This window comes from Bolinopsis microptera, chromosome 10, assembly GCF_026151205.1.
Source record: "Bolinopsis microptera isolate Bmic1 chromosome 10, MBARI_Bmic_1.0, whole genome shotgun sequence".
Lineage (NCBI taxonomy): Eukaryota > Metazoa > Ctenophora > Tentaculata > Lobata > Bolinopsidae > Bolinopsis > Bolinopsis microptera.
The window spans coordinates 3712613-3740087 of NC_087081.1; the positions used below are offsets into that span (position 1 = coordinate 3712613).

General features: G+C 38.4%; 3 protein-coding genes and 4 non-coding genes across 8 annotated transcripts in view; 4 read left to right on the plus strand and 3 right to left on the minus strand.

The window, feature by feature from the left end:
- LOC134821898 (uncharacterized) overlaps positions 1-12122 on the plus strand; it is a 46468-nt gene extending 34346 nt beyond the window's left edge. For both annotated transcript variants that reach the window (XM_063832710.1, XM_063832711.1), the window contains exons 16-26: positions 1078-1246; positions 1383-1522; positions 1798-1899; positions 3089-3246; positions 3521-3706; positions 4003-4148; positions 9669-9860; positions 10024-10258; positions 10474-10606; positions 11153-11317; positions 11419-12122. In XM_063832710.1, coding sequence (XP_063688780.1) covers positions 1078-1246; positions 1383-1522; positions 1798-1899; positions 3089-3246; positions 3521-3706; positions 4003-4148; positions 9669-9860; positions 10024-10258; positions 10474-10606; positions 11153-11317; positions 11419-11469 — 1677 coding nt within the window. In that variant the 3' untranslated portion in view covers positions 11470-12122. The remainder of the gene's footprint in view (positions 1-1077; positions 1247-1382; positions 1523-1797; positions 1900-3088; positions 3247-3520; positions 3707-4002; positions 4149-9668; positions 9861-10023; positions 10259-10473; positions 10607-11152; positions 11318-11418) is intronic.
- A 3700-nt stretch (positions 12123-15822) lies between these two features.
- LOC134821901 (chymotrypsin-like elastase family member 3B) lies at positions 15823-27290 on the plus strand. The gene is made up of 10 exons (XM_063832723.1): positions 15823-17650; positions 18001-18102; positions 19098-19217; positions 19519-19662; positions 21944-22149; positions 22972-23100; positions 23285-23375; positions 23558-23707; positions 25845-25993; positions 26184-27290. The coding sequence occupies exons 1-10, from the start codon at positions 17542-17544 to the stop codon at positions 26379-26381; spliced, it is 1398 nt and encodes a 465-aa protein (XP_063688793.1). The 5' UTR covers positions 15823-17541; the 3' UTR covers positions 26382-27290.
- Positions 21059-21131, minus strand: Trnav-cac (transfer RNA valine (anticodon CAC)). Its single transcript has one exon. It is a non-coding gene; the product is annotated as a tRNA-Val (tRNA).
- Positions 21656-21728, minus strand: Trnav-cac (transfer RNA valine (anticodon CAC)). Its single transcript has one exon. It is a non-coding gene; the product is annotated as a tRNA-Val (tRNA).
- On the minus strand, positions 22233-22305 carry Trnav-aac (transfer RNA valine (anticodon AAC)). Its single transcript has one exon. It is a non-coding gene; the product is annotated as a tRNA-Val (tRNA).
- On the plus strand, positions 24686-25819 carry LOC134822168 (uncharacterized; the record flags this gene model as incomplete). Its single annotated transcript, XM_063833080.1, has 2 exons — positions 24686-25234; positions 25802-25819. Coding segments are annotated over 2 exons (567 nt in total), but the record flags the coding sequence as incomplete, so codon positions are not given.
- On the plus strand, positions 27188-27279 carry Trnai-uau (transfer RNA isoleucine (anticodon UAU)). Its single transcript is given in 2 exon segments — positions 27188-27225; positions 27244-27279. It is a non-coding gene; the product is annotated as a tRNA-Ile (tRNA).
- Positions 27291-27475: the final 185 nt, after the last annotated feature.

A 27475-nucleotide genomic window follows, 5' to 3' on the forward strand; every position in this document is an offset into this window, starting at 1 on the left:
TCTAGGGCAACCCTTTTCACTGCAGCTTGGATTTTCTTCGGTGCAAAGGCGTTTTTGCACGTGTTTTTCAACAGAGACGAAAAGGTCTTAATCTCTTTCTGAGCTGCACTTTTCACAGTTCCAATCTCGTCATCCTTCTTCAAAGCTAACTTCTCCTGCAGATCACTGATTTTTGTCATATCTTCTTCTTGTTTAGAGAGTAACTTCTCTTGCAGTTCTATGATCTTATTCGCATCTTCTATTTTTTCTTTCCTGAACACCCTGTTGTCGGTAGCTGTTTCTGTGGCAGATTGTAACAATGGACCACAATAATCGTTCAGCAAACAGCACACTGTCTCTAGCCATTCTGATAACCTCTCTCTAGGCACACTTCTCTGGTTCAGTTTGTCAAATTCCACATCATCGTTGTGTTCGGCACCGATTTTAATTCTAATCTCCTTAAAAATACTGTTAGTTGCCATGTGTATCTGATTCACATACTCCGTAAGGAACTGGCCATTCATAACCATAGCATCATCTAGCATATCCAAGTGTTCATTCTGTAGCGGCAAAGGCATCGTACACGTTGTACAGAAAATGTACAAACAATGTATACAAATCTACAAAGCCAGAGAGATAATTCAACGCGCACACAAAACTGCTGATAAGAGAGCTACAATTTAGCAACGAATGTAAAAGTGTAATATCGGTACTGAGGTAATAACATCCAGATATTCGTGGATACTGAGGTAATAATATCTAGATATTCGTGGATACTGAGGTAATAACATCCAGATATTCGTGGATACTGAGGTAATAACATCCAGATATTCGTGGATACTGAGGTAATAACATCCAGATATTCGTGGATACTGAGGTTATAACATCCAGATATTCGTGGATACTGAGGTAATAACATCCAGATATTCGTGGATACTGAGGTAATAACATAATAATACTCAGTCGATATACTTTACAGCAACCCAAAGCTATTCAACCTCCAAAACCACTCAGCTTCTTCCCAATTTCATGTTTTAATTTATTAATTGACAATTAATCGACTGTAGCTTAATAGGTTAACACTGACTTCTCGACCAGGCAGGAGAAGGGTTGCTGAGCAGTACAAACAATAAAACTACACTGACAGTAAGAATAGATCAGACGTGTGAGGCTCCCCAACTTAAGTGTCTGGCAACAAGTAACGAGGGGACCAGGGAAAATGTCGTTAAGTCTAAACTTAACAAAAAGTGCGGATTCTTTGCCAAATGTAGGTTTCTTCCGTTATCCTGTCTTCTTCTGGCCTCGACAGAAAGTTATTTTGATGTCTGATAAAATAATTTGTCTGCGTTTACCTTTTTACTGAAAATACCCATCTTTTTACTGAAAATACCCGTCTCCGGCAGTGACTCTAACAATAAAGTTAGCAATTGGCGGCTCACTTCTGCTGCTTGTGATAATAATAATAGTGATCTGCTGCTGCTTCTGCCGCAAGACAAAGGAACTGAAAGAGGAAGTGGAATACCACCGTGAGGTCCTATCTCAGGTTAATACTTAATTATTTAATTATTTAACTACTTTTTTTAGTTAATTATCCCTTTCTCAGTTTGATAATAATAATAATTATTTAATTACTTTTTAGTTAATTAGCCCTTTTTCAGTTTAATACCTAATTACCTAATTATTAAATTACTTTTTTAGTTAATTAGCCCTTTTTCAGTTTAATACTTAATTACCTAATTATTAAATTACTTTTTCAATTAATTAATCCTCTCTCAGGTCATGTATCTCTCTAATCCCTTACCCATTCTTACCTGTCAGGTTGATGGAACTAGTACTATGTACAGTATGAACTTGTCACGTGGAGGTAAGACCAGTCTTCCTCCGAAGTACGAGGATATGTACTCTGAGGCCGGCACTAATGTGAGTCAGTATATTATACATTATACACTGTATATTATAATTATACATTATACATACGAACACCGATGGGACAGTAAGACAACATTAAGACAACATTAAGACAACAATAAGACAACATTAAGACAACATTAAGACAACAATAAGACAACGTTAACGCAACAAACACCAATAAGACAACAAACGATAAGACAACATTAAGACAACATTAAGGCAACATTAAGGCAACATTAAAGCAAACATTAAGACAACATTAAGGCAACATTAAGACAACATTAAGGCAACAATAAGACAAGATTAAGACAACAAACACCGATAAGACAACAAAATAGGATAAAATATTAAGACAACATTAAGACAACATTAAGACAACATTAAGACAACAAACTGTGTTAATGTGTCTTATTGGTGTCTTAATGTTGTCTTATTGTTGTCTTAATGTGTCTTAATGTTGTCTTAATGTCCCATCGGTGTTCGTTCTAGTTGTCCATTATACATTATACATTATAAAGTACGAGGATATGTACTCTGAGGCTGGTACTAATGTGAGTCGAGGGGCACATTTTTCAAATTGGTCTGATAATGTTATAAAAGTTCACAGTTTTCTTTAGAATCATGTAAAAGATGCAATGTTAAACTCATTCTTGAAGCTGTAAGAGTTGCGATATTTACATTTCTTTTATCACCCCCGTTTTAGTTGCTCACTTTAATCACGTGAGTACTCCTAATCACGTGACTACTCCTAATCACGTGACTACTCCTAATCACGTGACTACTCCTAATCACGTGACTACTCCTAATCACGTGACTACTCCTAATCACGTGACTACTCCTAATCACGTGACTACTCCTAATCACGTGACTACTCCTAATCACGTGACTACTCCTAATCACGTGACTACTCCTAATCACGTGACTACTCCTAATCACGTGACTACTCCTAATCACGTGACTACTCCTAATCACGTGACTACTCCTAATCACGTGACTACTCCAGACTTTAATCACGTGACTACTCCTAATCACGTGACTACTCCTAATCACGTGACTACTCCTAATCACGTGACTACTCCTAATCACGTGACTACTCCTAATCACGTGACTACTCCAGACTTTAATCACGTGACTACTCCTAATCACGTGACTACTCCTAATCACGTGACTACTCCTCATCACGTGAATACTCCTACAGAACTACGACCCGATAGTGAAAGATAAGATGTACATGGAGCTGCATGACACTGACGTTGCTGAATACAACCAGCCTTACTCGGAAGTGGGGCTCATGTCCCCCAAATATCAGAGAATCGAGTCCGACTACGAGCCCGCACCTCAGCTATTTATGAGCAGGTCAGCTTACAAGTTCATTAATTAATCAGTCTGTTAATTTAATAATTTTTTAGTTAATCAATTAGTTTGTTAATTCATTAATTAACTTGTTCATTAATTGTTTAGTTTATTGAATAGTTGGTACGTGTCATTAGTTAACTTATGTGGGGCCAGCACAAACTGTTCTAAAAGGGGTCCTGAATCGAACAGCCTGACAGCCATCAATAAATATTCAGAATCTATCATGATTTTCTCATATTTCCACATGATTATAATCTAACCTATCTCTCCGCAGATCAAAGTCACGTGACAACATGTCACGTGGTCCAGATAACATGTTCTCCCCGCCCCTCATGAAGAAGTCCACCACCACACTAAGCTACCAGAACCTTAAGGAGCAGTCCTCTAAGTACCCTAGTGAAGTTGGCAGCATGAACAAATCTAGCGTCTCCAGATCAGCAACCAATATTAATAACCCCAGGTTAGAGGAACGTTATTGAGGAATAGAAAAAAAAAATGTAACTATATAAATAGAAAAATATGTATATAACTATATTGAGGAAAAGAAAAACCATAATTTTCATTCATCTCTCTCTTCAGTGGATCAATCATGATTTGTTACTGGGGACGAATTGATAATCTCGAATTGAATGGAGATCCTTCATTCGTCCTCAGTAACCAATCAATTATTAACATACGCTGTACACTGTAATCTGTAAACTGTACATACTACATACCTCCAATTATAGATTGATGAATTTAACTGACCCCATCTAGGAAATTCTCACAGCCTGCAGACACCATGGGGGCGCAACCAGTGAAGATGAACCCCTTTGGGAACGTACAGAGACTGAAGAGTAATGATCATCCTGATGATGAGATTATGTCTATTACCTCTAAAATACCTCCCTCCGAAATCTCTGGTTCGTTTGAACGTGTGATTCTCTGCTATTTTTAGCTATTATAACTACCCTCTACTTTAAACTCCCTCCTTGAAAATAAGAAATGAGTAATAAACTTTAAAACCCTCTCAGATATGACACCTCCTGTTGAGTAATAAACTTTAAAACCCTCTCAGATATGACACCTCCTTTTGAGTAATAAACTTTAAAACCCTCTCAGATATGACACCTCCTGTTGAGTAATAAACTTTAAAACCCTCTCAGATATGACACCTCCTGTTGAGTAATAAACTTTAAAACCCTCTCAGATATGACACCTCCTGTTTAATAATAAACTTTAAAACCCTCTCAGATATGACACCTCCTGTTGAGTAATAAACTTTAAAACCCTCTCAGATATGACACCTCCTGTTGAGTAATAAACTTTAAAACCCTCTCAGATATGACACCTCCTGTTTAATAATAAACTTTAAAACCCTCTCAGATATGACACCTCCTGTTGAGTAATAAACTTTAAAACCCTCTCAGATATGACACCTCCTGTTGAGTAATAAACTTTAAAACCCTCTCAGATATGACACCTCCTGTTTAATAATAAACTTTAAAACCCTCTCAGATATGACACCTCCTGTTGAGTAATAACCTTTAAAACCCTCTCAGATATGACACCTCCTGTTGAGTAATAAACTTTAAAACCCTCTCAGATATGACACCTCCTGTTGAGTAATAAACTTTGAAACTCTCTCAGGTATGACACCTCCTGTTGAGTAATAAACTTTAAAACCCTCTCAGATATGACACCTCCTGTTGAGTAATAAACTTTAAAACCCTCTCAGATATGATACCTCCTGTTGAGTAATAAACTTTAAAACCCTCTCAGATATGACACCTCCTGTTGAGTAATAAACTTTAAAACCCTCTCAGATATGACACCTCCTGTTGAGTAATAAACTTTAAAACCCTCTCAGATATGACACCTCCTGTTGAGTAATAAACTTTAAAACCCTCTCAGATATGACACCTCCTGTTGAGTAATAAACTTTAAAACCCTCTCAGATATGACACCTCCTGTTGAGTAATAAACTTTAAAACCCTCTCAGATATGACACCTCCTGTTGAGTAATAAACTTTAAAACCCTCTCAGATATGACACCTCCTGTTGAGTAATAAACTTTAAAACCCTAGTCTCAGATATGACACCTCCTGTTGAGTAATAAACTTTAAAACCCTCTCAGATATGACACCTCCTGTTGAGTAATAAACTTTAAAACCCTAGTCTCAGATATGACACCTCCTGTTGAGTAATAAACTTTAAAACCCTCTCAGATATGACACCTCCTGTTGAGTAATAAACTTTAAAACCCTAGTCTCAGATATGACACCTCCTGTTGAGTAATAAACTTTAAAACCCTCTCAGATATGACACCTCCTGTTGAGTAATAAACTTTAAAACCCTCTCAGATATGACACCTCCTGTTGAGTAATAAACTTTAAAACCCTCTCAGATATGACACCTCCTGTTGAGTAATAAACTTTAAAACCCTAGTCTCAGATATGACACCTCCTGTTGAGTAATAAACTTTAAAACCCTCTCAGATATGACACCTCCTGTTGAGTAATAAACTTTAAAACCCTAGTCTCAGTCCTCAGATATGACACCTCCTGTTGAGTAATAAACTTTAAAACCCTAGTCTCAGATATGACACCTCCTGTTGAGTAATAAACTTTAAAACCCTCTCAGATATGACACCTCCTGTTGAGTAATAAACTTTAAAACCCTCTCAGATATGACACCTCCTGTTGAGTAATAAACTTTAAAACCCTCTCAGATATGACACCTCCTGTTGAGTAATAAACTTTAAAACCCTCTCAGATATGACACCTCCTGTTGAGTAATAAACTTTAAAACCCTCTCAGATATGACACCTCCTGTTGAGTAATAAACTTTAAAACCCTCTCAGATATGACACCTCCTGTTGAGTAATAAACTTTAAAACCCTCTCAGATATGACACCTCCTGTTGAGTAATAAACTTTAAAACCCTCTCAGATATGACACCTCCTGTTGAGTAATAAACTTTAAAACCCTCTCAGATATGACACCTCCTGTTGAGTAATAAACTTTAAAACCCTCTCAGATATGACACCTCCTGTTGAGTAATAAACTTTAAAACCCTCTCAGATATGACACCTCCTGTTGAGTAATAAACTTTAAAACCCTCTCAGATATGACACCTCCTGTTGAGTAATAAACTTTAAAACCCTCTCAGATATGACACCTCCTGTTGAGTAATAAACTTTAAAACCCTCTCAGATATGATACCTCCTGTTGAGTAATAAACTTTAAAACCCTCTCAGATATGACACCTCCTGTTGAGTAATAAACTTTGAAACTCTCTCAGGTATGACACCTCCTGTTGAGTAATAAACTTTAAAACCCTCTCAGATATGACACCTCCTGTTGAGTAATAAACTTTAAAACCCTCTCAGATATGATACCTCCTGTTGAGTAATAAACTTTAAAACCCTCTCAGATATGACACCTCCTGTTGAGTAATAAACTTTAAAACCCTCTCAGATATGACACCTCCTGTTGAGTAATAAACTTTAAAACCCTCTCAGATATGACACCTCCTGTTGAGTAATAAACTTTAAAACCCTAGTCTCAGATATGACACCTCCTGTTGAGTAATAAACTTTAAAACCCTCTCAGATATGACACCTCCTGTTGAGTAATAAACTTTAAAACCCTAGTCTCAGTCCTCAGATATGACACCTCCTGTTGAGTAATAAACTTTAAAACCCTAGTCTCAGATATGACACCTCCTGTTGAGTAATAAACTTTAAAACCCTCTCAGATATGACACCTCCTGTTGAGTAATAAACTTTAAAACCCTCTCAGATATGACACCTCCTGTTGAGTAATAAACTTTAAAACCCTCTCAGATATGACACCTCCTGTTGAGTAATAAACTTTAAAACCCTCTCAGATATGACACCTCCTGTTGAGTAATAAACTTTAAAACCCTCTCAGATATGACACCTCCTGTTGAGTAATAAACTTTAAAACCCTCTCAGATATGACACCTCCTGTTGAGTAATAAACTTTAAAACCCTCTCAGATATGACACCTCCTGTTGAGTAATAAACTTTAAAACCCTCTCAGATATGACACCTCCTGTTGAGTAATAAACTTTAAAACCCTCTCAGATATGACACCTCCTGTTGAGTAATAAACTTTAAAACCCTCTCAGATATGACACCTCCTGTTGAGTAATAAACTTTAAAACCCTCTCAGATATGACACCTCCTGTTGAGTAATAAACTTTAAAACCCTCTCAGATATGACACTTCCTGTTGAGTAATAAACTTTAAAACCCTCTCAGATATGACACCTCCTGTTGAGTAATAAACTTTAAAACCCTCTCAGATATGATACCTCCTGTTGAGTAATAAACTTTAAAACCCTCTCAGATATGACACCTCCTGTTGAGTAATAAACTTTGAAACTCTCTCAGGTATGACACCTCCTGTTGAGTAATAAACTTTAAAACCCTCTCAGATATGACACCTCCTGTTGAGTAATAAACTTTAAAACCCTCTCAGATATGATACCTCCTGTTGAGTAATAAACTTTAAAACCCTCTCAGATATGACACCTCCTGTTGAGTAATAAACTTTAAAACCCTCTCAGATATGACACCTCCTGTTGAGTAATAAACTTTAAAACCCTCTCAGATATGACACCTCCTGTTTAATAATAAACTTTAAAACCCTCTCAGATATGACACCTCCTGTTGAGTAATAAACTTTAAAACCCTCTCAGATATGACACCTCCTGTTGAGTAATAAACTTTAAAACCCTCTCAGATATGACACCTCCTGTTGAGTAATAAACTTTAAAACCCTCTCAGATATGACACCTCCTGTTGAGTAATAAACTTTAAAACCCTCTCAGATATGACACCTCCTGTTGAGTAATAAACTTTAAAACCCTCTCAGATATGACACCTCCTGTTGAGTAATAAACTTTGAAACTCTCTCAGGTATGACACCTCCTGTTGAGTAATAAACTTTAAAACCCTCTCAGATATGACACCTCCTGTTGAGTAATAAACTTTAAAACCCTCTCAGATATGATACCTCCTGTTGAGTAATAAACTTTAAAACCCTCTCAGATATGACACCTCCTGTTGAGTAATAAACTTTAAAACCCTCTCAGATATGACACCTCCTGTTGAGTAATAAACTTTAAAACCCTCTCAGATATGACACCTCCTGTTTAATAATAAACTTTAAAACCCTCTCAGATATGACACCTCCTGTTGAGTAATAAACTTTAAAACCCTCTCAGATATGACACCTCCTGTTGAGTAATAAACTTTAAAACCCTCTCAGATATGACACCTCCTGTTGAGTAATAAACTTTAAAACCCTCTCAGATATGACACCTCCTGTTGAGTAATAAACTTTAAAACCCTCTCAGATATGACACCTCCTGTTGAGTAATAAACTTTAAAACCCTCTCAGATATGACACCTCCTGTTGAGTAATAAACTTTGAAACTCTCTCAGATATGACACCTCCTGTTGAGTAATAAACTTTAAAACCCTCTCAGATATGACACCTCCTGTTGAGTAATAAACTTTAAAACCCTCTCAGATATGACACCTCCTGTTGAGTAATAAACTTTAAAACCCTCTCAGATATGACACCTCCTGTTTAATAATAAACTTTAAAACCCTCTCAGATATGACACCTCCTGTTGAGTAATAAACTTTAAAACCCTCTCAGATATGACACCTCCTGTTGAGTAATAAACTTTAAAACCCTCTCAGATATGACACCTCCTGTTGAGTAATAAACTTTAAAACCCTCTCAGATATGACACCTCCTGTTGAGTAATAAACTTTAAAACCCTCTCAGATATGACACCTCCTGTTGAGTAATAAACTTTAAAACCCTCTCAGATATGACACCTCCTGTTGAGTAATAAACTTTAAAACCCTCTCAGATATGACACCTCCTGTTGAGTAATAAACTTTAAAACCCTCTCAGATATGACACCTCCTGTTGAGTAATAAACTTTAAAACCCTCTCAGATATGACACCTCCTGTTGAATAATAAACCTTAAAACCCTCTCAGATATGACACCTCCTGTTGAGTAATAAACTTTGAAACTCTCTCAGATATGACACCTCCTGTTGAGTAATAAACTTTAAAACCCTCTCAGATATGACACCTCCTGTTTAGTAATAAACTTTAAAACCCTCTCAGATATGACACCTCCTGTTGAGTAATAAACTTTAAAACCCTCTCAGATATGACACCTCCTGTTGAGTAATAAACTTTAAAACCCTCTCAGATATGACACCTCCTGTGGAGTAATAAACTTTAAAACCCTCTCAGATATGACACCTCCTGTTGAGTAATAAACTTTAAAACCCTCTCAGATATGACACCTCCTGTTGAGTAATAAACTTTAAAACCCTCTCAGATATGACACCTCCTGTTTAATAATAAACTTTAAAACCCTCTCAGATATGACACCTCCTGTTGCCATCCTCTCTCCTCGAGGCTGGGAGATCCCTGACGATCCTGCCAGAATGTTCAGTCCTCCGACTGCGCGGCGTCCTAGAGAATATGAGCGGAAGTTCAGTGAGCCGGCCATCTTGCCCTGGCAAGATGCCCAGAATAAGGTCAATAACTGGAACCTCCCTCCTACTGCAGAAGGTATGAAACAAGATGAACACATTTCACCTTCACACAAACGTTTTAACAACAGTTTTCAACGATGGCTGGAGTTGGTATTTGGGTTATATTTATAGATTTATGGTTATTGCTTAGGATCGAGGATAATATGGGTAAAGTTTTATAACCTCTAAATCCACTACAGAATTATACGACAGACCTCCCAAAAGCGGCTGGTCAACCCCAGCTGGTCCCCTGAGTACAGTGGGAGAATCCACCGGCAAATCCTCGGCCACCCTGGACACCATCAGTGTGACACCTACCTACCTGACAAAACCAATCAGTCTCCCCAAACCCAGCACCCACCCTTCTGATAGGGTTGCTGACTGTGTGTCCCCTCCCCCACTTTCAGTAGCTCCTTCTTCTGGTTACCCTCAGAGGTTGGTGTTTCTCTTCTAATAGTTGTTATTGTCATGGTAACACCTTCTTTTCTATCCACTTTTTAGTTGCCCCCGTAACCACCTATTATTATCATTGGTAACACCTCCTTGCTCTTTTCTCCCTTTTATAGTTGTCCTCTGATTATTGTTGCTGACTGTGTGTCTCCTCCCCCACTCTGATTATTGTTGTCACGGTAACCTCTCTCTCTCTCCAGCTCAGTTGGTCCATCAGTCTCGGAGTACGAGAGCCCCATGAGTCCACCTACACACTTCCGGTCGGCTATTGATAACGATCGGCAAAGAAACAACCTTCAGAATAATGTATTCGATATTGACGATCTAAGTTCGGTTAGTTCTACCCTTCTTTGTTGTTATCTTGCTTATATACCCTATAAACAGATTAAACGGATTAAACGATTCAAAAGTCAAATTACATGTCTGACCCAATACAAAAAGTAAAATTACCCAAAAGTCAAAAAGTATATATACTTTTTGATATATATATATCTGTTACCATTTTACTGACACCACGACTTCAACTTTAACAAGACTTTCCGCGAAAACCGTAAGAGACATACTTTTGAAACATTTTTGGCTGGGTTGAATGCTTTTATGGCCTTTTGGTCATTATAAAGAAAGAAAGAATCGGCCAAGGAATAAACAATTTAGGTTCCGAAAAATGGACCCCCAGGTGGTGTCAAAATCACAAATTATGTCTCTTGACACCACTTTAGAGAAACACGGGTTCCTGCTAGTTTATACTAAGTTTCCACTTAACTACCACTTTATCACATGGTTAATGATCCTATAAATGATCAGGAGATTGTCCCCTTATCTCCCTGTTCCTACCCTCATGCCTGATTCACCACTTGATTAACCAGTCTCTGCACTCAGGTGGATGTACCGGAGAATGGGATGGACACGTTAGACAGAAGAGTCCAGTACAACATGCAGCCTGCTGCTGAGAATTTCTACACACCGTCTAGAGGACCTCCTCCTTCGGGGCCCAGTTCAGGGGCTAGGACACCACAGGGGACCAGGACACCACATGGAGTCAAGGTTAGCACGGTTTCTACCATTTAACACTTTGTAGGATCTAGAATCTAGATTTTATAAACTATTTGTTATTTGTACGTTTGTTAAATCCGATCTAATTTCAGGTGCTGCCTACACTGCCGAAGAATCCAAATCTCCGGACATCACATTTTTAATTTAGTTTATATAACCAGTTTAGATTCGTCGAGTTATATATTATATTGATACAATTTATTAAGTTTTAAATCTTTAACTCTAAGCTATCAGATTTAAATTTCATATTTCTTTGATAATGCATCTTTTGCTACCAACAAGAATGACCAAACATTATGAATGGACGAGGAGCCATATTGCAGACTGTATTCCACCAGTATTCCACATTCATTATTACAGCATTAACATAATTATTTAATTAACAGTGGCCTGAACTGATCACATTTATTTTTACTCCAGTTATATCGATCAAATGTGGTCATGTGTTAATCTTATGTTTTACACCAACTGTAAAGGCTTGATGACTGACGTTTGAAGTTCTTGTATCAGACTAAGTGAATACTGCGAGCGTGCAAAGTGTATAATGAATTGGGAGCACATTATCCCGGGCGATCTAGCTGCTTTGTAAATCACGTGACCACTCCTACTTATTTCCTACCTCGCTATAACCCAGATATTGGAGTCTAGAAAACTGAACCCTTTACACTTTACTGTTAACTAGTCACTGAATCTGACTAATTAATATGTCTCCTCAAGTATGAGAGCGAGAGATTATTTTAACTGATGTTCATGACTTGTTATGTATGATGAATTTTATTTTTCACAAATTTCGTAACTTGTACAATTTTACTTACTAAAGATAGAAACAAAGTAATAATAATAACCCTGTCGGTCTAGGTGACTCGCTTCTTTCCTGTGAGGAGAAAGGTGACAACACTGTGGGAAAATGGGACAGAGAATGGAACAAAATTATTTTTCAATTTTTTTCGGAATTTTGACTTCCAGTTCCAGTACCTCAATTTGGTTTCATACCATCATAGATTAACTGACTAATTAATGGTCTCTGGGCAGAAAGTCCGTCCAATCTGTCAAATTTGTTTTCATATATTTTCATATTTTAAAATGGGACAGAAGTTAGAAAATGTGAATTTTCGTTTTGTTAAGCTACATATAATTATAGAAAACACGTGTATAACTCTAGCGCTACAGCTGATGATAACTATGAACATTTTGTGTTCTTTGAGATACAGATCCACTACCTTACCCGGATGATGATTAATCACTCTACACTCGACTGTCACGTGACTTTTTAAACACTCTCTCTAGGTGGCCCTGAATGACTATTCGAAATCCTAGCCCTCTAATCTGATCCTAACCCTAACCGAATCTCTAACATGTAACAAAAGCATAGGTATGCATTTAATTATTTAATTAACAGTGACCTGAACTGATCACTTTTATTTTTACTCCAGATTTATAACTTATATCGATCAAATGTGGTCATGTGTTAATTTTATGTTTTACACCAACTGTAAAGGCTGGCTCTTACTAATACTAATTCGCTCGCCCAAAAATTTCACGTGACTTTGGTTTTTATGGTTTTGCAGCCGTACAAAACGGTTTTACATAAACCCTAATTCCAACCCTAACCCTAACCATAACCCCGAAGCTAACAATAACCCTTACCACAACCCTAACCCTAACCCGAGCCCTAAGGCTAAACAATCGTATTCATGGTTTACTAGCCTGTCACGTGACCAAAACGGTTTTTTGCCCATAAATCTCCGTGGAAGAATTTTTACCCTATACGTCATGTGCAATGTGTGGTGATTCGGAATCAGCGTCAAAAAATACACCGATTTAGATCAATTTCACACCCAAAGGGCCTTTTCACAAGAATTTTCTTAAAATTTGGGCGAGCGATTTAGTAGGAGCGGTAAAACTAAAGGCTTGATGACTTACGTTTGAAGTTCATGTATCAGACTAAGTGAATACTGCGAGCGTGCAAAGTGCGAGCGTGCTAAATCACTCTATGCTTTATAGTCGATCTTTGAGATTGTTCTAAATGGCCCCCGACAGTTGAAACTAAATGAAACCAACTTCCATCGATGTATTTTCGGTTGACCATTGGTAATGGTCTGGCCCGGCGCGCGCTACTTCGCTTCGTAGCACTTGCCATCGGGCCAATATTTCGAGAAGAAAGCGGCGCGCGCTACTTCGAAGAAATTTAGACGAGTAACATTCGTCAAATTTTCGGACGCTGATTCCAAATTTCACCCCTTGACGAGATATTGCAGGCGAAAAACTGTCTCGATCACGTGATACATTATGACCGTATAAGTATAACTATAAGGAAGTTAGTCTAATTTATCGTTAGGGTTAAGGTTTCAGCTTATGCTTTTGTAAAGGATTGGGTTACTGTTAGGCCTAGGGTTGAATTCAGGCAAAAGCCGCCGCCTAGCTGAGCAATTTGGCATTGCACTTGCAAAGATCATCTTGTAGATTTATAACCTACCAGGACGCGTGCCGACTGCCGAGTTGGACTCGGAACAAATATTTTACGAGTATCACCCGTTAAAGATCATCACGATTCAAATAATACAATTTAATGTATATTCAATATTATAGCCTGCCAGCAGCTTTTGCTATAAAATCAGCTAATATAATCAGCTATGAGCTAAATAAATGGAATTTGAAAAAGGTGCATAGGGAGCGTTGACATATTACGTCAATCCATTTTTATACAGCAAGTAAGAAAAGCTGTCGTTAAGCACAAAGCAGTAAAAATGTTCAAAGATGTGTTCATGATCACTATCAGTGTTTAATATCGCATATCATCTTCATCAAATGGGGTTTTGTGTATGAACTAGTTCAACGTTAAAAAATTAACTTTTAAAATTAACCAACGTTGGCCTACAAAACGTTTAAGAACTTTTCATTCACAATCTAAAAGTAAAATTAAATACAACGTTAAAACGCTCTTCAATTTTAAACGTTGCTCATATCAATTGGTTTATCTTTTTGGGCGTTCGTGTAATGTTTTTTATCCCAGTTTCAACGTATTTTCAGTTTCAATGAGTCAGCTAGAACATAGAAACTTAATCAGAATCTCTATTTCCAGACTTTCATAATCAATAATGATCATTGACCATTGTTAATGATTTGGCCCGGCGCGCGATACTTCCAACTTCGTAGCTCTTGCCATCGGGCCATTTCGAGAAGAAAGCGGCGCCGCGCGCGCTACTTCGAAGAAATTTAGACGAGTAACATCCGTCAATAATGATCATTATGATTAGGCTCACAACAGCTGGAATAATTATAAAATAAGTTAACCTCCTTTCTGGCTCACTTGTGGACTGCTTCAGAACGCTATACTATATATAACTGTCTAATTTAATAATTGGAAGAGAACTCCATCAGGCCTAGCTGAACCAAGCGGGGAGTTGATACACCTTTCACAAGCAAGAGCCACTTTGGTCTACTTGCTGTGAGGTGTCTCAGCTACGCCTACATGGGTTGGGGGTCCCCCCTTTTCTTTTTTTTGCTTTGCTGTTTGTTCTGCACTGATCACCATTATTTAGGACTCGAAATGATTTAGTGTTTTACAGTGTGGGAGCTTGGGAGTAACTCTTAGAGGGAATATCTTCGATCAGATTTGCAAGGGTTTTGCTTGACCGTCCTTTTTCCAGTTCCCGCTCTCAATAGCGATTCATCAACTTCAAGAGCGCTTTTTCCATGGGATTTATTTTCGTTGACTTAAATATTGCGTAGTTTAAACTCCATGATATCATTGTGGTAATTTAATTTCCCGAAGCTGCAAGATTTTGCAGTTTTCAATTCCCGGGTGCAGATAATTATATAGACTTAAAATAGAATTAAAGTCGATGAACCAAGCGCTTAAGGGCTGTTGCAATCTATAAATCAATTCTATATTGGAGAAACTCTTTAGTCTCGTCTAATAGACAATGTCCTTGGCAAAACGATTTACTATAATATATGTAGAGGCTGGAACAAGTTTGTAATGTTGGGGGGACTAGCTCATGAACTATGTTGTTGAGTGCCATAATTTCGTTGACTTTTTTCGCAAAGTGCCCCTTGAAAACATCATATACTAGTAGAGTTTTCTGTGCCTCCAGCAGACCAAGGAAAACCTTTCCGTCGTTAACTTACGGCACAATAAAGTTCTCATAGTTGTCATATTCTGGACAAAAAGTTCGAATTTTTGAAAAAAATTCAACGGACTTTAACTTTGACGGACCTTAAATGAACGGACTTTATTTGAACGGACATTAAGATGAACGTTAAGGCCTCCAGCGTTCAATTAATGTCCGTCCAAATAAGGTCCGATAAGATATATACTAGGTAATCACTTCTTTTTTCTAATTTGAATCGTATCCATAGCTGTATAATACTAATAGTGTAACTGTAGAGTGTCCTTATTATCTACAGTCTACTTGATAAACTTCGCATTATTTCAGTATTCCGCTAACAAAATTAAAAGTTGTTCCATTGAAAAGTTTTGCCACTGCCAGCACCTGTTATACTTTGATAATATGATACGGATTATTAAAATAATTAACGCCGGTTAATACTTAATTATAATAAATTCTAGTTATCGTGGCTTAGACCCAGACTTCAATACTTGAATTAGTATGTTAGAATTACTTTGTGGTTAGTACATGGCACGGTACATCATTGACACGTACAGGCGCCAAACCCAACTTTAAATTACAATTCTGTTATAGCTGGAAGAAGTTACAAATTATTCTAATTTTAATTCCGGTCACAATTTCTTATCGCTATAATATCAGTAATCACATTTTCCATACATTTAATTTTAGTTACTGAATTTTGGCGGTTGTTTATCATTATCAGTATACCAAATTATTGTAAATGTAAAACTGATAACTCACGTGAAAATATTTGGGCGGTAAATATGTTTGTTATTTAAGTATTTAGAATGGTAAAACATAATTAACATAATTAACATAATTAACTCCGTGAATTTTACCATAATTAGAGAGGTGTACTCCGTGAATTTTGGGAAGTTTTTCTGACCTTCTACCGGCAGCGGGGAATATGTTTTGAATATTATATATTATGTTTAGTGGTGATTATCTTAGTGAAGTGCTGTTATACTACTACCGTGAATGTGCCATTGACACACCATGTTTGGTGCATGCACTGTGAAATCGGTTCAATTAGTGGGTTTTCTGAATATAATATGTGATAATATGTGAATATTAGGGCCTGTACTCTGCACTACTCAGCTGGATGATGACGGTGTAAATGGATTAATACCAAATAAGATAGCCCCCTGTCCGACCCTAATTACTGATCTAATCCTAATCTCTAATTCACGAGGATTCTGTATATACTCCTTCATAAAATTACCATTTTCACACAAAATACAGAAAGGCTTCTTATTCAGCTCCGGAGCAGTGATTGTGATCCAAATTATTTTGGGTTTTGTTATTTTGTTATTTTCTAGTCTTTGTTTTTGCGATGACGCATGGGTTGTCCGTTACAAATGCGAGACGGCTGATGTCATGATATTTTGCTGCTGTCATGATGTTTTGCTGCTGTCATGATGTTTTGCTGCTGTCATGATGTTTTGCTACTGTCATGATGTTTTGCTACTGTCATGATGTTTTGCTGCTGTCGTGATGTTTTGCTACTGTCATGATGTTTTGCTAATGTCATTATTTTTTGCTATTGTCATGATGTTTTGCTACTGTCATGATGTTTTGCTGCTATCATTATGTTTTGCTGCTGTCATGATGTTTTGCTACTGTCATGATGTTTTGCTGCTGTCATGATATTTTGCTGCTGTCATGATGTTTTGCTGCTGTCATGATGTTTTTCTACTGTCATGATGTTTTGCTCCTGTTGTTGCTTTGCTACTGACCGCCGGGGAGATTTGTATTTCGTTTAGAGGATTTAGTTCACGGGTATGGTAAAAGGAATACAAATACAATTATTGTAAAACGCAGAAATGAATTATTACCGTCTCAAGAATAAATTTCGTTTTGACGAGTCCACACATTTTTATATTAACACTGAATCGGATAGCCACCATCAGTAATTTATATTTGATCGCTTTAAACCGATAATAGCATTAGGAATCTGTCCGCTGTCTCAGAGTTACGCCCTGCAAACCTAACTCTCACCCTACAACCCTTATTAACACAGATTACTCACTACACCACTCTCTCCATTTCTCTCTATCAATTCTAATACCTAGTCTGAATTTGATGTTTGCCTCGGAAACTTTGTTCCTAACCCGGACTAGTTTGCTCGGGTTGTTAGTTTTCAGTGGACTTGTACTCGGCGGGCACTCCGGCTCCGGGTTTAAAGAAAATTGTAAGTTGCGACTTGGACAGTAATTAGTTTGCATATTCGAAGTTTTGTGATTAATCACACTTTGTGGTACGTAGGCACCTAACTGAGCCAAGAACACTCCTGCCTTCCGGTTTGATAATTAATTTCCGTTTAACATTTCTCGGCAATGCTCTGAAAACTTAAAAGATTTATAACCGGTTTACAGGGATTGGGTACTCGAACGAGTTGAGTGTTTAAAGAATCGTGGAGATCAGGAACTTTATCACATACTGGAGTAGAGTCCTTGTAAATACACTTGGTTGTAGAATAGATAAAAGTCAAGCGGTGCATATCCAATCCGACTTTAAGTGACCAAGACAACTCCAATTCAGGCAGAAACCCAGTTAATTGTGAAGCTGGGGACGCTTGCAGAGGAACATGTTTTGCAGGACAGAAGGCAGACTATTACTGTGTCGGACAGTGCGTTTCTAACAGTGAGTTTCTACTATTTCAAACCGCCCAACTAGTTACATTTTAAACAACGTTCAACTTATTTCAATCAGCTTGTTTAATTATTTACGATTTTTGGCTGGATGGTAGTCTCTGTCAGTCTATTAGTTTATTTATAATTTATTAGTTTATTTATAATCTATCAGTTTATCTATAATCTATTAGTTTATTTATACATTCGTGCCAGCACCTAGACTGTGTGGATACAACTATATTTCTACCACTACTTGTGTGGCTTCCTACTTCTTCCGCTCACCGTTTTAGATTCAGTTGGACTGGTGCAGCTTTTTAGACGTTTTACGTTTGACTTGCATGTGTATTGTTACGGGTTTTTATAGTGTGATAATATTCTTCCTAATTTAATGCTGAGTAGTAACTGATCGAGGAGAGGGTGGTAGATATTTTGAAATAGTCGTCTAATTCGATGGAATTTGGGAAAACCTTTCCGTAAAACTAAAGGGATTATGCCCTGCATTTAACGAAATAAAGTGAGCTGGAGCTACATTCTTTTGTATGTGTTGGTCGATTATCCCGAATACAATTTCTAGATTTTTCTCTGACTGAAGAAAATGAATTTTGAGTAGGTGATTGTAATTCTAAATAATATTGCATCCAGTTCGGAAATATTATTTAAATGAAGATGAAATAAAATTTAGTCAACAAAATGATAGCATTGTCGCACAGAGTACTGTGTAGTGTGTAGTGTATAGTGTGTACTGTGTAGTGTGTACAGCTAGAGCTATAGCTAATCATTTGAGATTTCACATCATTGAATCTACCCCAAAATGTCTATCACGTGACAGACCGTACCTCAGATTTCAAGTCGCCATCGAGCTAAATACTTAAATATCCGGAGAAAACTTTGATGAAAGGCTAATTTTGAAAATGTCCTACCGGTGAGACATTTTCAGATTTCGGCTTTCCGCGACCCAGATTCCGCCCAAGATTCCACCAGATACCACCTCAGATACCACCTCAGATACCACGAGAACTGCGTCCTGTGAAGATGACTACGCTAAATGTACGCCCTGGCTCCACCTGTGTTCCAACTCGGTGGTCGCTAAAGTTTGTAGGCAGAGTTGTGGGCTCTGTGATGTAGGTAGGTGCTTTAACAGTCTGTGTAGTGAGTTATGTAATTTATGTAATAAAGGTTATAAGCAGTTATTTAGGTTTCAATAATAAATATTACCCCATCATTATTATGAAGTTTAAATCTTTACGGTGGACATTTCATCTCATACTGTTCTGGAGGGTGGTGCCAGAAAGGGATACACGTATAGTTATTGTAAGGTTAATATAAGTATTATATAAGGGTTATATAAGGGTAATATAAATATAAGGGTAATATAAGGGTAATGAAAGGGTAATTTAAGGGCAATATAAGAGTCATATATTTTCAGTGCCCAAAGAAGCTTGCGATGGGTTCATGTGTGATGGTACGTGCGTTCCTCTAACTTTCCTGTGTGATGGAGTTAAAGATTGTCAAGACAACAATGACGAGCTTAACTGTAATTACTTTCCGGAACTGTGGTTCACCGCCAGACGTGAGTTATTATGTTGTGGCTTTGTCCTAATTGCTAGTTAATTGCTATTTAGTCCTAATTGCTAGTTAATTAAGATTTTGGGTATCGGGCCATCATTATTACGTTACTATCGGCCGTTCCCCTCATGCAGGTCTATTTTATCCATATATATATTTTATGGTGTAATTTTGTGATTGTTCTATTTATAATGGTGACTATAATGACGACTCAATGGCTATAAACGTATACACGTCTTAAAGGAGAAATGAGAACACACAATTTGTGTTGAACAAATATGTATCACATTTAATTTTCATCATCCTTTCAACTAAATTTGTAACCAACATTTCCATCGACCGGAAACACGTATACCTGTATAGTATACGTCAGCAAAGAACTTATATAACGTAATTTGTCGAGTAAGATACTCTGTTCATCCGTCATCGACCATCGTTGAGGAGCATAAAGCATTAAAACTGTTTATATAATTTGTAATTCAAATGGAAGCCTACAATGAATTTGGTCCGGATTTATTTTCTCAATACAAACTACATTTTATGTATTTTAAGTAAATACCAGTTTATACGTCTGTCCCACGGTGCTTCGAATTTTTTTGCTTCACGCATTTTTTATGTACCAACACATGAACTTAACATAATTTAGTAGGTTCCTACTTTCAACCGAACTTTTACTTTTTATTAGAAGTAGAATTATCAAGTTATGGGCCAGGCACACAGTCTTTAGTCTTTGTAAAGGTCTTTAGGACCTGATTCATACCTAGCACCTTATAAGTGTCGGATTGCTTTGGCACCACATTATTCATTAATCCACGTGGATTCGTCGCCTAATCTGTTTCTCTTATCTGCAGTGCATAATGAAATAATGAAATAATGAAATGGTAATGAATAATGTAAATGATAAAATTCTCAGCAATCTACGACTACAACCATTTGTATTGATTGTGCAAAAAGCCTTAAGTGTGTGGGATCTTGATTTAATTGATTTAAGTTGTCATTAAACCCTTCTAATAGGTTTCACGCCTTGAAACACAACACTTCCATTACTTGGACTGACTAATTAGCAATTATACTCCAATTCTTTCTATTCATACACTATACAATTTACATTGTACACTCAATAGGCTATCGACAACTATGTTTTGTGTGACAAATGGTTAATTGCACATCCAATAATATGTATATCTGAGCATATCTAAAATTTGAAGATATATTATTATAAATTTGCTGTGTTCATCATAATCCGAGCTTATACCAAGTTTCATTATTTACTGCCTTGTCATTTGTATCGCACGATGTATGTTTGAGTATGTGCCAAAATACCATGTTCTAGGTATCTCTTAGGCAATAAAATCGATCTAAAAGTCCTTTCGCGTAAATTTCCAAAGTTTACGAAAAAGAGGTTCCGGCGAGGTTCGAACTCGCGACCTTCTGCGTGTGAAGCAGACGTGATAACCACTACACCACGAAACCTTGAACAATTGTCCGTCGATCCTGATAATTTGGCCCATCTTTAATGAGCATTATTCGGAGATTCAAGGATTAGTCCGTCCAAAAACGGGCAAATAAGGTAAATATTTAAAATTTTAATCCAGAAAGTTGTGGATTAGACGCAACTTGTTACTGGATCCCTATCGAGCTTACATAATGGACACAAAATGTTATTCGATTATAATTATTTAAAAATAATAACAACACTACAAATCTATTACATTTCTTGAGTATTATGTAACGTGAATCTTGATGGAAAGGTTTTAAACGGGTACAGCAAGTACAAACCCAGGCTTCATTATCCATAACATGGAGCCTCAATTTAATTTGTATTGAAAATCTCTAATATACTGCCTCGTCATTGGTAGGCTACAAATTGTACCACATACTTGACTAAGTGCCAAAGTTTCGTTTAGAAAGATTTTGATCATGCACGGAACAGTGATCACTATAATATTAATAATGAATACAGTATTCTAGCATACATTTCAAAATTTTACAAAAGAAGGTTCCGGCGAGGTTCGAACTCGCGACCTTCTGCGTGTGAAGCAGACGTGATAACCACTACACCACGAAACCTTGAACAAATGTCATTGTTTAGATATTTATATGCCTAATAATTTCGCACGTTTTTTTAAACGACGCATATCCAAACACCAAAGTCAATCTTTTTGGTTGCGAATATTACTTTGTATTTAAAGTTTTGGGTCAACATTTTTGTTTTAAGGTAAAGTTAATTAGCTTTAGACATCACAAATTCGCACAATAAAGTCAAACATGTTTTGCTTTCACAGGCACTCGACGCTGTGGTGTAAGAGCAAGCGACATCCCGGACACGGATATCTCAATTCAATTCTCAAAATCCAAGAAAACAATGAACATGCGGCGAGGAAAAGTAAGGAGACGACAGAAGAGATTGGTGAATGGAAAGTATGCAGCGTCATATTCGTGGCCGTGGAACGGAATCCTGCTGAGTGACAATAAACGTGACCAGACATTAGTAAGAACATTTTGACGTTTCTTTTTAACAAATCAAGATCAATTGTTATTTCATGGTTCTTGAACTGATTAAACAAAAGATCGAGGTTCGACCGGGTTTTGAACCCGGGACCTTCTGCGTGTTAAGCAGATGTGATAACCACTACACCACCGAACCGACACACAGATGACAATGTTGCTATTTTAATTTTCTAGCACGCCTATTTCAATGCCTAAAATTCTACCTTTTTCGTTTCAAGAGCTTCGATTTTAGCTCAAATAAATCAATTAGAAATTAACAAAAGGCAAACTCCAACCGAATTCGCTGACATTTAATCAGATATAAGTAGATCAACACCATCTTGCATATGCATATTTTCTCGGATAATATTATATTTATAATGATTATGTTTCGTATCAGAATCAACTGAATATCAAAATCATTTTAGGCCTTAGGTCATGAGTCTCCATGAAGTATAATATTGGCGTTGCAAATGACAGACTTCTGCGAAAATTGTGACTTTTTGACTGCCTAAAATTCTTAATTTTATCAAATAGATAATATAATTCCCCTTATAATTACAGTGCTGGCAAGCCGCCAAATTATAGATTAGATAGCTATTAAGCTATATAAGTTGCAGGGAGGTAGGGGGATGTTTTGCGATATAAGACTTATAATAAGAACATGTTATGGCCTTTATATATATTCAATCTCATGAGACGATTACCCCTTTGATATTCTATTGCAAATTTGAGGGACAATTTCGACAACAATTAGACCACTAAAAGAGGACGGAGTACAGGTACAGATTTTCCAGACTTTTAAAATGTATCGATATCTCAGGACCAGAAGAAGAAGACATTTTGCGGAGTTACTCTAATTCACCCGGAATGGGCAGTGACGGCTGCTCACTGCGTCGTTAGTTCCGGGGGGAGTGTCCAGTCCCCTGACTTCCAGATGACTTTTGGCAAGGTGTGCTGTTTTATACTTGAATAGTAGTGACATTGTAGATTGGTTGAAAAGAGATAAGACTAAGAGTGATTCAATATAGGTGACTTGCAGCTTTGATCGATCATCGTCAGTTCCATCAACCACGATTATTTCCAAACCCTTCCACTTCCAGAGATCCATCAGTTCCTTAAAAATAATATTTCAGCACTACACGGCACGAACTGGGTCAGAGAGGTTAACAAATCAAGTGAGAAACGCATCAAGAATATTATTCTTCAGGGACTACGAGGACACAGGTATAAATAAAAATATTTCCGAGAAACGTAACAAAACGACTGCAATTTAATTACGATAAATTCATTCTATTTGCTTACGAATTGTTTGTTCAACTTGACCAGAATCCAGTGAACAAATCACATCTATACTTACATCTAAAAACCTAGTGAACTGTTTTCATTGGTTATTAAACTTATTCCAGACATCTACAACGACATAGCTCTTCTAAAGCTGAATGAGTCAGTGGTCCTGAACGACTTTGTTAACATTGTGTGTCTGCCATTATCTCTTGATGTAGAGCAGTTTCACCGGACCGGAGGAGTGGCTACAGGATGGGGCTACGACGAAAAAGGTAACCACGGTAACCGTAACCACGGTAACCGTAACCACGGTAACCGTAACCACGGTAACCGTGACCACGGTAACCGTGACCACGGTAACCGTGACCACGGTAACCCTGACCACGGTAACCCTGACCACGGTAACCGTAACCACGGTAACCGTAACCACGGTAACCGTAACCACGGTAACCGTGACCACGGTAACCGTGACCACGGTAACCCTGACCACGGTAACCGTAACCACGGTAACCCTGACCACGGTAACCGTAACCACGGTAACCGTAACCACGGTAACCGTAACCACGGTAACCGTAACCACGGTAACCGTAACCACGGTAACCGTGACCACGGTAACCGTGACCACGGTAACCGTGACCACGGTAACCCTGACCACGGTAACCGTAACCACGGTAACCGTAACCACGGTAACCGCGGTAACCGTAACCACGGTAACCGCGGTAACCGTAACCACGGTAACCGTAACCACGGTAACCGTGACCACGGTAACCGTGACCACGGTAACCCTGACCACGGTAACCGTAACCACGGTAACCGTAACCACGGTAACCGTAACCACGGTAACCGTAACCACGGTAACCGTAACCACGGTAACCGTGACCACGGTAACCGTGACCACGGTAACCGTGACCACGGTAACCCTGACCACGGTAACCGTAACCACGGTAACCGTAACCACGGTAACCGTGACCACGGTAACCGTGACCACGGTAACCCTGACCACGGTAACCCTGACCACGGTAACCGTGACCACGGTAACCGTGACCACGGTAACCCTGACCACGGTAACCCTGACCACGGTAACCGTAACCACGGTAACCGTAACCACGGTAACCGTGACCACGGTAACCGTGACCACGGTAACCGTGACCACGGTAACCCTGACCACGGTAACCCTTACCACGGTAACCGTAACCACGGTAACCGTAACCACGGTAACCGTAACCACGGTAACCGTAACCACGGTAACCGTAACCACGGTAACCGTAACCACGATAACCGTTACCACGGTAACCGTAACCACGGTAACCGTAACCACGGTAACCGTAACCACGGTAACCGTAACCACGGTAACCGTAACCACGGTAACCGTAACCACGGTAACCGTAACCACGGTAACCGTAACCACGGTAACCCTGACCACGGTAACCCTAACCACGGTAACCGTAACCACGGTAACCGTAACCACGGTAACCGTAACCACGGTAACCGTAACCACGGTAACCGTAACCACGGTAACCGTAACCACGATAACCGTAACCACGGTAACCGTAACCACGGTAACCGTAACCACGGTAACCGTAACCACGGTAACCGTAACCACGGTAACCGTAACCACGGTAACCGTAACCACGGTAACCGTAACCACGGTAACCGTAACCACGGTAACCCTAACCACGGTAACCGTAACCACGGTAACCGTAACCACGGTAACCGTAACCACGGTAACCGTAACCACGGTAACCGTAACCACGGTAACCGTAACCACGGTAACCGTAACCACGGTAACCCTGACCACGGTAACCCTAACCACGGTAACCGTAACCACGGTAACCGTAACCACGGTAACCGTAACCACGGTAACCGTAACCACGGTAACCGTAACCACGGTAACCGTAACCACGGTAACCGTAACCACGGTAACCGTAACCACGGTAACCCTGACCACGGTAACCGTAACCACGGTAACCGTAACCACGGTAACCGTAACCACGGTAACCGTAACCACGGTAACCGTAACCACGGTAACCGTAACCACGGTAACCGTAACCACGGTAACCCTAACCACGGTAACCGTAACCACGGTAACCGTAACCACGGTAACCCTAACCACGGTAACCGTAACCACGGTAACCGTAACCACGGTAACCGTAACCACGGTAACCGTAACCACGGTAACCGTAACCACGGTAACCGTAACCACGGTAACCGTAACCACGGTAACCGTAACCACGGTAACCGTAACCACGGTAACCGTAACCACGGTAACCGTAACCACGGTAACCGTAGATTTAAATGAAGATATTACACCTACTTGAGGACACTAGTGGAATTGTGTTACGTTTTCAAGAACATTTGACTTTCAGTACGTTTTGCTTGGTTAGGAAACACTAACCATATATTTGACAGGAGTGATGGCTAGAAGACTGAAGCAGACTCTAGTGAGGCCCATGGACAGGGACCGGTGTACGAACCAGATATTCGACTGGCCGGATCACATTCCTAACTACTTCAGCTTAGGACCTTCCCTTCTCTGTACTGAAATAGATGAAGATAATGTGAGTGCAAGTAATGCAGCCAAATAAACATTCCACACCTTAAATTAGTGTTTTCGTTTGTAAAAATATTAGTATAAAATATATAGATACTAAACTGGTTTCGACCGTTTCAGCATTACTTTAACCGTAAGTGTAATATTTTTTTACTAATAAACTACACAAACTTGACCAAAACTCAAAACCTCTGCAGGGATTTGGTGTTATATGTGACGGAGACAGTGGAGGACCAATGGTGGCCAGGAGAAAAACCGGATCTTATGCTCTACTTGGCGTCGCCTCATTCGGGACGGACAAGGACTGCAGTAAATCCGGAGAAGCTGCCGTCTACACGAGTGTTTACTATTATCTTCCCTGGATCAGCCACTTTGTGGATCTCACTTTCATTTAGAGGGATTTTTTTAAAGTAAGATGCAGAATTGCAGAAGTGATCATGTGGGTTTTTTGATAAAGATCTATGGGATTAAGATGGTTTTGCCGGACAAAATCAATAGACTCTGACTATAAAGACTTTTAAACTTAAAATATGTGTGTTATACGATGTCGAGATATCATGGAGTAATGTTTGTAAAAACTAGATTTAATCTACCCTTAATGTTAACCATACGGCTTACTGTAGGGACACTTTTCAGACTCAAAACAATTATTTGTAGCCATTAAGTAGTAGGAATCGTGCAATCGTGCAGCAGTTTTAGCTTAATTTAATAATGTGTTATATTGCACAAGAAGATACGATTATAGGTTTGGGTTATAGCAGCAGTGGCACTGCATGGATTAAACAAAAGTCTTGTGAAGATTCAATATGTTAAAGAATGCAACCATATTTTAGATATATTATATGTTATATCAGCTATTTTAATCTTTAACTTTAGGTATTAATAAAATCCAGATGAAATATCCATCAACACTTTGAGGAAGAAGGAAGATATTTGATTAGAAATGGACAATTATTTTTCGGGCATTTTAATAATAATTTGTAGGGTACAATGATGATTCCAATTAAATGTTTCAGATTTCAATTTGTAAATTTACTTTTTACGGGGAAAATCTAACATGAAATAATGCAAAATGTACATTATTTATATGAATTAATTTCCAAATAATTTGTATTACTATCAAAGAATGTTTACATGTCTCGTTTTCCGGGCTCCGGCAGATCCACGATGAATAAATTTCCGTGATTTGTATTCAGCATCAGCTCCTGTGGCACAATCGGTTAGCGCGTCGTACTTATAAGCAGTACAGGCTTAGCAATGCGAAGGTTGAGAGTTCGAGCCTCTCCAGGAGCAGAAATTTTAAACAAATGTAGAGCCACAAATTTTTCAGCAATTCTAGTACAAAATCAATAATCAGGCATAGTTAAGTCTCGGTTTTATCTAGACGTAACATGACTATTAATTACATGACATGTAACAAATTTAAATGCTGTGTGCGCGCGCAGTAACAACCAAATCTTTCGCGCGAAAAATATGCTTTCAACGTACA

Excerpts from the sequence above, each read along its gene's own strand:
- LOC134821901 (XM_063832723.1), top strand. The coding sequence starts at position 17,542 with ATGTTTGCCTCGGAAACTTTGTTCCTAACCCGGACTAGTTTGCTCGGG. Across the intron at positions 17,651-18,000 it reads CTCCGGGTTTAAAGAAAATT|GCAGAAACCCAGTTAATTGT; the intron begins GTAAGTTGCGAC and ends ACTCCAATTCAG. Across the intron at positions 19,663-21,943 it reads ACTGTGGTTCACCGCCAGAC|GCACTCGACGCTGTGGTGTA; the intron begins GTGAGTTATTAT and ends TTGCTTTCACAG.